This window comes from Motacilla alba, chromosome 4, assembly GCF_015832195.1.
Source record: "Motacilla alba alba isolate MOTALB_02 chromosome 4, Motacilla_alba_V1.0_pri, whole genome shotgun sequence".
In the NCBI taxonomy this organism is placed as follows: Eukaryota; Metazoa; Chordata; class Aves; order Passeriformes; family Motacillidae; genus Motacilla; species Motacilla alba.
The window spans coordinates 32,092,665-32,107,142 of NC_052019.1; the positions used below are offsets into that span (position 1 = coordinate 32,092,665).

At 37.0% G+C, this 14,478-nt stretch overlaps 1 protein-coding gene across 1 annotated transcript in view; it reads left to right on the top strand.

Moving 5' to 3' along the window:
* The window catches only part of RWDD4 (RWD domain containing 4), a 32,066-nt gene extending 20,273 nt beyond the window's left edge, over positions 1-11,793 (top strand). The window contains exon 8 of the mRNA XM_038135106.1: positions 11,526-11,793. Within this exon, the coding sequence (XP_037991034.1) occupies positions 11,526-11,537 (12 nt within the window). The 3' untranslated portion in view covers positions 11,538-11,793. The remainder of the gene's footprint in view (positions 1-11,525) is intronic.
* The last annotated feature ends 2,685 nt before the right edge of the window (positions 11,794-14,478 follow it).

The following is a 14,478-nucleotide window of genomic DNA, read 5'->3' on the forward strand; positions in this document are numbered from 1 at the left end:
CTTACTGCCTCTCTTCTATTTGCTCAAGTCATTTGTAATTTTCAGTGCCATGGCATCCTCTAACTTCTGCAAAATGGTGAATCTTTTGGTCATGAGAATTTTGACTGACAGGAGACAGAAACTTCCCTAGGTAGTAGTTAGATTTGCTTCTACACCACCAATTATGGCTTAACAGCCTCCTAGACTTCCTGTGGCATTTTTTTTCCATTTCAAAATCTTGTCTTGCAAAAAATGTAACAGTCTCATCAAGGAACCTCAGTTTCAGCTCAGGTTTCTGTTCCTTGACAGTATTTTGTCATGTCCTTCAAAGGAAGGTACAAGACAGTTTATATCAAATTGCTATCGAATGGACTTTGCTTAATGGCTTCTTCAGTTAGAGGCTGCCTTATATACTGGAGCATGAGGTTTTAATACCTTTTTTTTTTTAATGTCTAACTTATGAAGGGCTCATTATCCTTTTTCCCCCCCCAACATTTCAGAGAGGAGGACTTGTTACTGTATTTATTTTGTTTGTGAATTTAGTTAATAATAAGATAACTTGTCAGGACTTTTAATAGATACTCTCCAACATTTCAATGGAAATTAATCTGTCAAATGTAGAAAATAAAAAGAGAAAGGTAAAAATTAAAAAAAAACTAGCAGGAGACTCATTAATTTAAAAACCAAAACAAACCTTAAATTATGCAGTTTACAGTTGTGTCTCTCAGCAGTAGCTGTTGGATAAATTACACATAGCATTTTGTATGTTCACTTAAGGATTTTCTTAATTGAAAAGAAAGAAAGGAGAAAATTCCACAACTCTTTTGGAAGATATGTTATATTATAGATTCTTTCAGAAGTTAATAGCTATAAAAGGATCCTTCACTTTGCTTTTTTAGGGGTTTTCTTATTACTTTTTATGCTTCTCCTAATTATTTCTGACATCTTTTTACTTCTCTCTCTGCACTTCATTCCTGCTGTCATTTCAATCTCTGTTTCAATTCCCCGTCTTGTTTGGATTTATTTTTCTCTTTTGCTTTGTGTGTGGGTTATACTTTCACATTCTCTGGTTTCTTATTTGGCTTCCCTTCCCCTTAGAATTTTATTGCCTCATACTTCATTCTGAGGTCAGGAAAGGGAAAGGAATACATGCCAGCTCCAAACTCAGGAAATATACTCAGCTCTGTATCTTTTTTTCTTTATTATTTCAAGGTTTTGATCTGATGGACTCATGCCAGTTGTTGCATGAAATACTCATTTCTTCAGCAGATACTACTATACACAAGAATTTCTCCATACTTACATCAGGAAATTCAGTGAAAGATTATATTCTATGTGTTTATAGGCTGGTAGAAAGTATTTTTCAGCATTGGGAATTCAGGATTTAAAAGCTCCTCTTCATAACTCACCTGAGTATCAGCCTTCCATCTTTATCTTTTTGAGAAGTCAGGTCTGTTAATAATTTCTTTATATTTACTCCATTGCTATATAATTGATATATTGTCATTATAGAAACCAAATCCAAATTTATAAGGGATTCCAAGGATAAATTTTGTAGGTTTGAATTCTCTTGTGTCTTAAGCAACCTTCTATATCTTCCACTAACAAACTGGTACTCAACTACTTCTTCTGAACATAATTTGAAAGTCATTCTTTCCTGGTTTGATACACCAGTCTGGCATGCAGCTTTATGTTTCTTGAGATTGTCAAACTGAATTTGTTGAGAACTAGATTTGTGCTAATGCAATGCAGGAGTGTTCTCTCAGTTGGTGTCATATTCCCGGTGTCAGCTCAGGGTTTGTTATAAATCTTTGCTGTGTAAATATTGTAGTCATGTAAAAAATGATGGGTTTCCTAAGGGTGACCACTTCTATAGCATACAATGCTAGGAAAGGATGGTCATAATTACTTATGCAGTAATTAAAAATAATTACTTATGTTTGACAGGACTTGACTAATGAGGTTTAGGACAAGTGTCTGCCAACTGACATTAATTTGAGTTTTCAAATGCCACTGGCAATACTCTATATCAAAGACAGAAATAATTTGCAATGGTAAATCCATGAGTTAATTGCTAGGAATTAAGACAAAGTTTTAGAAAGAAAATGGATGAAAAAGGAAGGAAGGAATAGACCATACATACAAGAGATTGTAAAGGGAATCATCCAAAGTGTCTGCTGATGTCCTTATTCAGTCCTGGTTTTTATCATTGGAACATCTGAAGTATATAAAACTAGATTTGTAGATGGTGATGACACTGAGAGGACAGCAGATCATAATGAACACTGCATCTAGATTCAATGCAGGCAGAGACAGGAGATGGGGCAAAATAGTTTGAAAATAGCAAAATCAAACCCCATTAAAAATCCCAACTACCATCCATGACAACTTCTAGCATTAAAATGTACAGTTAACTAGAGTATTTAGCAATGTGATAGTTTTTATTCCTGAACTGTCACTGCCAAAGCAGTCCTCCCCTTCCCAGTCATGTCATAGTTGGTATGAAAAGTCCAAACCTGGCTGCATCAGAGCATGTGGGGGTTATTCTGTACCTTGCTCATCTGGTTGATTCTGACAGCATAGACCTGACATTGTGACATACCTCTGGCACTGGGGAGCATACACATCTGGAAACAGTTCATTCTTCCTTGTATGTGCACTTAAGTCTCCAGGTTTTATTTAGTAGTGTGATACATTAGTGCTACAGGTATGGTTTTTTCTGTTTTAAATTGGGATTCTGTGGCCATTGTTCAGGGAGAAGCTGTAACTAATGACTAATTCCCTGTGATCTTTAGCTAATAAATGTTTAGAAACTTTATTCTTGCTTCTTCCGAAAAAGAAGTTGTGCGCAATTTTAAAAAGTATTTTGGCAGTGGCCCATGAGGTCTTTGAGGGCATCTTTTCTAAATTCTTCTGGAGTTTTTGAAATTCACAGTAGAAGGCCTTCAACAACTTTAGGTGTCTAACTCTTCCTAAAAGTCTGGGCTTTTACCCACAGTTCTTTCATCCAGCAGTGTTTTGTCTGAAGGCAGGAGGTTTCAGCTCTTTCACGCCTCCATTAAACTTCCAGATTCTGGTACCTGCCTCCTGTCATGCCCACCAGTTGCTCCAAGAGTAAATCCTGTATTACTCCATTACTTTCAGAAGAGTCAGCAGGGCTGCCTTCACTTTTTCCCTGACCCTAAAATATTCTTGATAGAGCATGTTTTCTTTTTGTATAATCTTAGAGACTTTAAAACAATTGCTGTCATGAAGTGCCTCCCTCCTGCTATGAGCAGCTCTGCTGTCCCTTGCAGAGCAGCAAGTAGAACCTTTCAGTGTTAGCACCTTTGTCTACTCTCACACTGTTCAGGGTTGCTGCAATGGCTTTATTTGCACCTGCTTCATTAATTGTCTGGGCTGTCATCTCATGGCATTAATCCACGTTGCAGACACTGCTGAGATAATACTCTTGAATGTAAAGACCAAGGGCATGTGGCCCAGTTACTTTCTGTTCACCCTGGAGGTGAGTGGTTTCATTTTATTTGCCATTTCTTAAAGAAGGAGAATTGTTTCTTTGGGTTTGATTAATTTCTGAAAGGATCATGCAAATGAAAATTACAAACTATTGCTGTTGTTGTTCCATATTCTATTTCAATAATCTCTTCTACTTTATCATGACATATTTAATTTCCTACTGTTTCACATGAACATCTGTAACAAAGTTGCAGTGAAAACCAGCATGCCATTTGGTTAATGAAATTAATACCAAGTGACCTGAATGCCCTGGAATTAATCATGTGACAAAGGAGATGGGCTTAAGTTGTGAATAAGTGTATTCATGCTTGTGAGAATACAAGAGATATGAACCAAATTTAATGTGGATTTTTAGTGGAATTTTAAGATAATTTAAATTAAGTTCCAACGTTACAAATGCTCCTTATCAATGAAATGTATTCTAATCCTAAAAATCTCCACATTCTGGAAACCAAGGTATGATTTTCAGTGCTGACTTCAAGTTTCTGTTCCTATCTCAATAGTTTACCAGTAAACTTAATACTGATATCAAAGATCTGTAATTGAATATACATTTTAGATCGTCTTATAAATAATAAGAAATTAATACATGTATTTGATGGCATTAAGATCATAAAATCATGGCATGTTTTAAAAAATGTCCTGTGCAGCTTGGCTCAGAAAAAGATACCTGGAAACATTCCTTCTGAACACAGCTGTTGTGGCAAGACAGTTGAAGAGAGAAAGTTTTGCTGATTTCTACTTTCTCTATAAGCCAGATTACATCAGGCTTTACACATAGTGATCAGCACCCTGTATTTCACCTAGAAAGTGAAATGTTCACCACTGCAAACATTGGAGTACCTGGCTTTTGTGTACTTACCAAAAAGGTGGACAGCAAAATTCAAGTAGACTGTTAAGCAAACTCCCAAGGTAGTCCCAGTAGAACAACCACAGACACATGTTAAATGCAGAATATTCTATTGCTGTGCTACAAATGCTTTTTTTTTTTTCCAGTTTAACCTCAAATATATTGGTGTTTCTCTTGAACTACTTTGTTCAGCTTTTTGTGATGGAGAGTTCCTTTAAATGGAACTTGGCTGCAAAGATCAATAACCAGGCAAAAACACAAATGGAATTTGAGAAATTGTGACTACACTAAATTGTTCCAGGCAAGTTCAAAATACATAGGTATTTGATGTTTAAACGGTGCCTTCCTTTCAGATGAGAACAAGTAGCTGACAAGACAACATGAAAAGGATGATGTTGCCTTTGAAAACATGACCAAAACCTTTAAAGGGTGGGTTTGCCAAAAAGGACACATCTAAAAGGCACTACTTTCTGCAATTTGTGCCTGAATTGCTTTGCCTGTTTTCACACTGCAAATGGCTGGATTCAGAACTTACTTAGATTAACACAATGCTGAGCATTGCTGAAACCATCTCCTTTGAAAGCAAGTTGAACATAAAGCATGAGCCAAAGACTCATCCTTGCAACACTTTGATGTGGAGATGTTTTTCAGCCATGTGTCAGCCAAATTACAGCAAAAAAACAGGATTTTTTTTCTTAATTAGGAAAGCTCAGAACTCCAACACTGAACTCCTGATTCCCACTGGTTTCAGTGAGGCCAGGATTTCAGCCCGATGTGGCAACTGGGTGCATTTACACTGTGCTGGGGAACTGGAAATCACTGTCATAGAATTGTTCAGAAGATTCATAAACCAAGCCACATCAAACTTTAAAACACAATGGTGACAACTCTGTGGGCAGAACAATTACTTGTCATAAATTATGAGTAGTTTGGGGTTTTTTTGCCTCGGAGATGTATGCAGGAATCTCATTGTTGCAGTGGTTGCAGTGTTAAACACAGGGAAATCAGAATGCCATGCTCTTAGAATGGAAAGTGTACAAGCTTTGAAATTGTGCTGATGAGGGATACAAAACTCTTTGTCTTTACAAACAAGGGATTTGCCTCTCTTCCAGATTCTCTAGCACTCATTTTTTAGGTACTAAACACAAATTTACTCAGAAATTAAGTTTAGAGAATGTGCATGCTTATGGATTATTTTTTTTACATTTCTATAAAACTTAACCAGATAATACATGCCTTTGGATAATTAATTGCACAAAGTAAGCAAGGCATTTTTAAAATAACGTTTTTTCCTGGACTCTGTTAACTTATGACCTTTTGAAAAAGTATGTGAAGAAACAGTCAGGTCATTACATAGTTCATTGCCAAAGTAAAGAGTACCAGATTCTTGAGGGAGGACTACTGCTTGGCCTCTCTGAGAATAGGTAGGAGTTTGTCTCTGGCACTGACTGCAGCATCCACAAAGTTTTATATATAGAACAAACCATATGTTCACTCTCCATACAACTAACTGCTAAATACTTTCAATCAGAGTGATTGTTCAGTCAACCATTTCAATTTTATTTTCTTGAGTCACAATAGTTATTAACATAAAGGGTTAAAGAATTCATCAGATACTCATGGAAGTCTCTAAACAAAGTTCAGATCTGAAAGGAAGCAATTCTTTATGGTGTATTGTGAAACTGAGTAGAAACTTTAAGTCTGGTTAAGGTCTGTGGGATCTGAAATGGGAGTTAAGGCCCCGTTTTCCAGAAATAGAGGGAGACAAAAGGAGTCGCTTCCTGGAGATAAAACCCTTTAATAAAGACCTCATTGGAGCAGAAAGATGCAACTCATTCTTCCCTGTGCCTGTTGGACTGAGTTGGTTTTCCCTAGTGTTTGTGAAGTCTGTGAGAAATGTTTGGATAAGATCTTTTGGTGCCGTTCCCAGAACATGGTTCATGTGGTATCAAAGAATCCTGATGTTTTGCCAGGGATCTTTTTGTCATTGGGAATTTAGAGGCTGGGCTTGTAAAGAGTTGGCTGAGCTGCAATACAAAGAAAACTCCTGAGCAACCTATTCTGGCAGGCCATCTTCAGTCAAAGGCCTCCAGGGAGCTGTACCAGCAGGCTCCACCCAAGAGGACAATGAGCAAAAGAAAGACAAGTGACAATTTTAACTTCTGTAACACTGCAGAGCTGAAATTGAAACATCAGTTGTCCAGGCCATGGATTTACACCGAAATATGAATTACTGGAATAACTAAATGAGGTCATTGTAACCTTTCTCAAAGCCAGACTTTCCTTGTCTTGAAGCAGGGAGATCAAAGAGATGAAGACCAGACTGATGTGCAATTATTGTATTCTTTCAACTGCAAGAATTAGTGACTCAAGCTGCCTGAGAAGTGGGAAGGAGGGATTTTGACTGACCTCACTTAAATTCTATTTCAGCAGCATTACTGTCTCTTTAGACATCAGTTTAAACGGGTAGTTTCCAATCTTTTTTTCCCCCTCTCATCCATGTTTCTTCACTGGCAAGGCAGTCCTGGATTAACGGGAGGTAAACATATGGACAATTTTCCACACTACTTCCACTCACCTCTTGAAGTCTGGAGTTACAGACAGCATGTTTTGGCTTCATCTCCCACTGCTGTGCACAGTACTTTAGGTGCAGAGTGCCACTGCATATTTACAATACACAAAAGATGAGAAGGAGGCAGGTTTTCGAGAAGCTTTACATTTGCAGTGATGACATATTAGGTAAATTTGCATTCTTCCTGCTTAGTGAAGATGAAAATGGATAACAATATCCTAATAGATCAAGTTGATGCAGTTTCAGCTCACAAAATATTGCTCTGCTTACTGATGAATATGTTATAACTTATAAATCTGAGAAGCTATTTTGTCGAATTATGTCTTCCATTTTTAATTATTATGCCACTTACTCTGTATTGATTTCCCTCCATAGTTTCCATTATGATCTGGTGTCAGAAAGGTCTAAAATAGTTAAGTGTTCTGGAGTCACAACCATAATTAAGGCCACTTTTTAATTACTTGATTTACACTGATGATTGAGTGTCATATCAGGAAATTTTGGTTTTCTTCCTAAAGATAAAGTTTAAATTGTAATAAGAATCTTACAATTTCATTTTTTGTAAGCAGAACTTATTTTTTCACAACTTTTCAAAGATTATTAATAATCTTTGCTACTTACTGTCACCTGCCTATATCACTGGTGGGCTGTGCTTGGCTTTACCATGAGTATTTCATCTGACCTGCTGTAGGTATTCTCAGCCCTGTGTTCATTTGACATGACTCACTTCGATTTTTCTCAGCCATCACTGCATTTGGTCAGCAGATCAGCTGAAGAAGTAATTACAAGTGCATATGTGTACATATACAAAAAATTTATATGTCCATGTGAAAGGACTTATGCCTAGAGGTTTATTTGGTGTTAAGGTTCATTGACCACCACCAATGGCACTTAACTAATTATGTAAGTAAATATGCTAAGATTGAAAAAAGGGTACATATTTTTAATTAGATATAAATGAGACGGAAAAGTGCAGACAAATCTGTAGAAATGTTTTTGAGCTTGTGACTGACTTGCCACATGATCTGCCTCTCCTTAGGTCAGTGAGTTCACAGCACATGCACCATGTCTCTAAGTTCAGTGTGCAAGCCTTTTGCCAACTCTGCCTTCTTGAAACCAGCCCATCTATCCTCTTTCTAACATTACTGTCTTGACTTACAATGGCCCCCATCTGGTGCTTTCCTGATACACTGAAGAAGAGAAAATCAATTGTATCATACCATGGAACATAGAAACTGGAATGCAAAGTATTACTTTTTCTAAGTTTAAATGCACTTTTCATGTTAAAAAAGTGACTGCTATATTTATAAAAATACTTTGGATGGTGAATATTTTCATGAAACTACTCAGAAATTATTAGCACAGTAAGGATTACATACTATCTTATCTGAGTAAGTTGCTAAAAATTCATACTTTCATTTTGCCAGTTCCCTCCACCAAAAATTAACACCAAAGAAAATACTGTGAAATGTTATTCCAGTGTTTCTTGAATAGGTTGAGACCAAAGCAAAATATCCAGGATTGCTGCTTAAGATACCTGAACATCAAATATTCTATGACTGCAGAGAATATAATTATTTTGTTAATAATTTATTAATTAGGTGCAGCACATAGAAAGTGGAGCTGAAAATCCTTATTAGGAGGTCATTTATTTCAGTGGTACTGAAATTTATTATTACTGGCCTTCTCTTTCTACTGTAATGGGATAGGTCCTTCATATACACAAGCCCTATATAGCTATATTTACATATACCCTATTTTCAGTCCAGCAAGTAGGTGTTACTTCTGTACAATAGCCAGAATCTTGTCCCTGGGTAGTTGTGTTCTGCAGCCGCTGCCTGGATTGCCAGGTATCAATAGAAACTTCCTCTCCCTGACCCAAGTTTTGATGCCCCAGGGAAGTTACACCATTCCTCACATCCTATGCCTCTAAGTGCTCCTCCGTAGTGAATCTGAATTTCATCAGAAAGGGAAGGCTCAGCCCACATGGAATTTCTGCTGCTGGGGTAGCACAACCTTCACCACCGTTCAGTTCACTTTTGCTGAGCGAATGCAATGAACGTGGAACAAGTGTCCCCCAGCTGGCCACTGGCAATGCTCTAAATGTGCCCCTAGGTAGGGAGAAGCTGATGGCTCTGCTCCCTTCCTGTCCTGCTGACTGAGAGTAAGTACAACATTCTTCAAATGACTTTCTGAGGGAGCTTCAAAGGGAAAAGGTCGGAAGAAAGAGAAATACCAAATTAAATTCTTCTGGAGCTTTACCTGGGCCTCCAAGGATATGTCACTGTCTTACCACAGCTCAAGAACTCCTGACCCAATCCATTTTCCCTGCCAGCAGGATCAGTTACAATTAAACTGATGTCAACAGAATTGTCTAGCCTGCCTTGTAGCATCTTTGTCACTGGAGATCTGTACTTTCCAAAGTAATATATTCCAGTGCTTCACTGTCACTATGGTTGGACAGCTCATTTTTTTGTTTTGTTTTCTCCCTAGTGTCTTATTTAAACTTCAGTGCTCCATCCAAGGGACATTCATTACTATCCTTTTCACTTAGACAGATTGTCCCTTTCCTCCTGAAAGCAAACTTTCACGTTACTGAGGATTCCTGACCTCAGTCCTCTCATTTCTAAGCTCCGTTCTATCATCAGAAGTCATTTCTTCTATATCTTTTCTCTATCTTATTTGTTTGAACTCCCTCCACCTTTAAGTGTGGTTTTTGAAACTAAATAGCATATAATTACTCAGCATCTGAAAACAGAATTCCTATTTATTAATCTCACAAGATTTGGTGGAGTTTTGCAGGTTTCTTTTTGCTATGGCACAAAATTAGCAACCTGTTGATCTTAATCTCTTCACATCCTAGGGGCTTCTATCATTAATTATTGAACTATATTGAATAATCATTGAAGTGTTGTTCCTTAACACTAGTATCAAATTAATATTAGATCTGTTTATCTGACAGACATTTAAAATTACTATTTTATCTAAATTTTAAGTTAAAAAATTACTGAAGAATGATCCAGATTTTTACTGCTTGACAATTACATATGACACCAGGAGAACTGGGTTTGGAGTCATGATGGAAAATGGGTAAACTCCTGAATATATTCCTCTTTTTTCTTACATGAATGGTATACTCCAGAACTATCAAATTCTTCTGACCATGTGAGTGGTCAAAAAGGAAAAATGAGGAAGTTGGCTAATGCTGATAAGGTAACTTCATGAAATGCAAAGAATAAGTTAATAAATTTTGTGCTTCTGCTGATAAGTCAAGGATTTATAATGTTTGTAAAAATTACTTCAACTTACCTTTTTAAACAAAATTACTCCCATGTCATTTTTGTCCATTCATTTGCCTCCTTTCACTGTGATAAAACCATGGTCAGTGATTTTGCCAGGTTTTTTCTGCTTTAAGTAATGACACAAATATATGAATTTCTGCTTATATGTTCTCATCTTCTAAACTGGAAGTGAGCAGGAATGTTGGGCTCTCTTTGATAAGAAGTTGCGTGATTTATTTGAAATTAGGCTTTGTTTTGTGCATCTTTAGTAAACAGTGCATGGGACTCTGCTTTTAGGTATGACCATTTGTGAATGACCCCCTCTTTTCCCAGCTGAAGTAGATGATGATCATTCAACTCTGTACTAAAAATCTAATCATTGTGACACAAACAATACAGGGAGACTCTGAACTGAAGAAGGTACAAGCTTCCAACAAAATAAAGGGCTCTAGTGAAATTTAGTGGTAAATGCAGCCAGCCATCCTCAGCTCCCAGTGAGATTCCAGTAGAAGGTAACATGATTCCAGTGGCTCTATTCATATCACAATAAGACTTAGAAGAAATTTAGTATTTTTAATGCATGAACAGTAATGAGAGCCAGCTGAGAGAAGTAATGCATGCCATTTATTTAGAGCTATTGGAAGACCAGTCAACCATTTCATGATCTTGCCAAACCTAACAGCTCACATGGTGATCTCTGGTGGGTTTTATTTAGGGTTTAAACAGGGAACTGCTTGAAATGATGCACTGGAATAAAACTATGGCAAAACTATTATATAGTCTATTTTAATAGAGTTGTTTATATCAGCACCAACTTCAACTGAAACTTATAATACTCCAATAAATATCTGCCTACATCATTCATAAGCATGGCAGAAATTGCAGTACCACAGTTACTGCTTCAGATACTTCCTATGGAGTGACCCATGATACCTAATGGATTCTGTCAGGCTTGGTTTAGAGCCTTGAGTTAGATGCCTTGAATTAGAATACCTGAGTTAGGATGCAACCAAGCCTTCAGTAGAAACTTTGCCATTTTGCTGAAAACACAAGCAGTTTCTTACAGGAGTGAACTTACTGCCCTGTCATTACTCAGTATTTGCGTGCCTGGCTTTAGTTCAGGAGCTTGCAGCCAATGTCTCTCCTTGTTTGTGCTATTCAAACCCACAGTTTCAACATCTTTATGCATTCATGGCTTTTAAGTTGGTTTGTTGGTTTTTATTTTGTTTTTTTTTTTTAATAGAGCCAGTCTTTGAACAGAGACAGAAGCTGCTATATTTTGCCAAGGCCACAATTTAAAATTTCACCTCAATCTTATCTGTTACAGGCTATTGAATAGGAGATAAAGCACCTGATGAAGAACATAGCTGCACACCACCTTTGGAGAAAGGGGCAGAGTGAAGAGGCACAAGCTCTTAGAAAATAATACCAGTTAACATACGTGGGAAAGTGAAAGGTGCTTGAAAGCACAGTCAGCCTAAGGAACTTAGTTTCAGCTATAAAAAATTGAGTGGAAGAATGTCATTTTTATATTCATCATGTAATTCCATTTAAAATCTGTGCCTAATTTAGTAAAAAGGAAAACTAGAACTATATTTGGAGCACATTTTATGTATCTTTATATGCAGATTTACTTTGGCTGTAAAGCTCACGGAGGAGCTTTACCAAATGGCATACTAACATGACCCTAACTCAATAACAACTTTTTCTTACTGAGTTTTTGGAATAAACTTCTGTCTAAAAAGCTGTATTCCAAAAATAGCAGGAGATTTTTAAAAAAATCCTTTATCCAGCAACAGAATTGATGCAGGAATGTTTCTGGGTACTGCCAGGCTGTTCCTCTTCTGAGGAACCTGCAAGATTTGAATAAGTAAGTTTTAAATTTCTTTTCAGTTAATTTAATTCTCATAAATTTTAACAGCCTTTTACAGTTAGCAGTTACTGAAGCTGCTGTTCAGCTACTCTAGTACACTTCACAAAGTCAAGCCTTTGAAATCTATGGATGCTTTCTTCTCTGCTACTGCACCTCATGCCAGCAAGTACAGATGAAAAGTCATTAAATACAAGACAGAGGGTTATGAGCAAAAAATATTTTTTTAAATATGAGACTTATATCTGACCTGCTTCTCCCAAACCAATTTTGTCTCTGTGGCAACAGCCACAGGTGTGACAAAATATTTGGTATTTTTCTAAAAAAAAAGTTTATGTACTTAAAATGTCACTTTTCAAAAAAAACCCCATCACCTCTTCTTCTCAAGCAGCTTTCAAAAGTGCAGAGCATGTTTACAGGAAAACAAGTCTTGTGGCTGTAAGGCTTCATCAGGTAACGCATTAAAGACCCTCCCCACAGTGAGCATGGCCAAAAGTTGCACAGGGTAAGAATGGACACATCTCTGTTAACCCATCTGGTCTGGCAGTGCTTTGGGAAGGGGCAAGTCCATCTTCTGAAGTCAAGTCTAGAATACTCTGGTATGATAATCATTAAATCTTTACAGAAAATCATCCAGAAGAACCATTACAGTTTACTACAAATATTTTAATTATGTAAGAGGGGAAAGACTCAAAGTTATTCTTACCTTTTATTACATAAAATGTAATCCTACTGTAGATGAATTTGCCATGCTAGTGCATACTATCATTAGATTGCAGATTACTGCACTGAAAAGCAGAGCCAAAGTATGTATTTTTATTTAGAAAATCTCAATTGTCTGTTTCCATATCACTTCATCTATTATTCAACATTTCCAACTTTTATGAAATTAATACAAATACTTCTTCACTGATGCAGAAATTCTGATGATCTGATATTCAGAAATACAAAATCATTTACCATACTTTAAAGCTCTCTCAAAAGCCATGTAATTGTGACATTATCTCCTGTGTCCCAGCTCTACTGGTTAACTTATACAACTCACTGTGTTCAACTGACAACTGTTTGTTATCTCAATATTACACCCTTGGGGAAAAAAACATATTTAGGTGTTTTTTTAAATAGACTTTACTACCTATCTGTATTTGAGTATGTTCTTGTTATCTGTCACAGGATAAAAGCTTGTGATCCATTTGAACATCAGCATACAATTTATCCAGTTTATGAAGAAGTACATTATACTGTGATCATCAAACTCCAGCTGCTGGAGGAAAAGGCAAAAGCAATCCTACCTGCAGGCATGTGAAACTGATTATACTGGCACTCTTCTTTCTCCAGTAATAGGTGGCATGTTAGCATTAAACATTTTCATTGCAAAGTTTCTACACAGGCAGTAATGCAGGAATGCAGTGGGTTGCAACTCTAGTACATTTTTGAATGGGAGTAGTACATATCTAGTACATATCTAATTTTGATATTATCTTGGTTTTATTTGAGAAATTATGGGTGGTTTTTTCCTTTTAAATGAAATATAGAGGACTTGAGGACTTATTGAGGACTTTGCTATCTGATGAGGTCTAAAAGAGCCTTGAAACAATTCTGTCTGCCCAGCAGCAGCTGACAGGTTAGGGAGTATGCAAACCACTCCCTGTGCCCTGCTTTGTCCATGCACGCAGGGCAGGATCAATGATCCTGGTAACCAATCCCTCCCTGTGTCAGCTACCACACTATCCAGGCTATTTTAATGGATCCAATAAAGCATTCCTCAGACAATTAAAGGCATTCTTCAAGGCCTGAAAAACACATAGTCCAGAGAGGATCAGGTCAAAAATAGTCAAAGAACAAAAAAAATGGAAAAAAAAAATAGCAGTACCAGATAATCGTCATGCAAATAGAATTTGGGGACTTGAATTGTTGTTGTTTACCACAGTTTTGTTTATTCTAGACTTTTAATGTCCATTTATATTCATTCCCACCACTGATAACTTATGCATTGTTAACCTTAAACAAGAAGAAAGCAATATCTCCACGCAAGTCTGAGACCCGGCTTCTGTAGCACAACTGAAATATCTGTGGGCAAATTAATTCACAACCTTTATCCATTTCCCTCCCCTCTCCTTTAAAAACAAAGGAGAAAAAAACAGCTGAAGCCAACCAAAATACACACAAAAAAAAACCCCCTAACCAACAGAAGAAAAACCCCAAACAAACAAAAAAAAACCAAAATAAAAACCAACCAACCAACCAAAACCCCCCCAAAAACTCCAAACAGACCAAAACCCAAGAGCAACCAAGCAAACAAAAAACCCCAAACACAAAAATTCCCAACCCAGTACCATTCCTCCACTGCCAGCAAATGCAACTATTGCGATAACTCATGTTGTCCCTATCTGGGCTGTTGCCTCCCAGT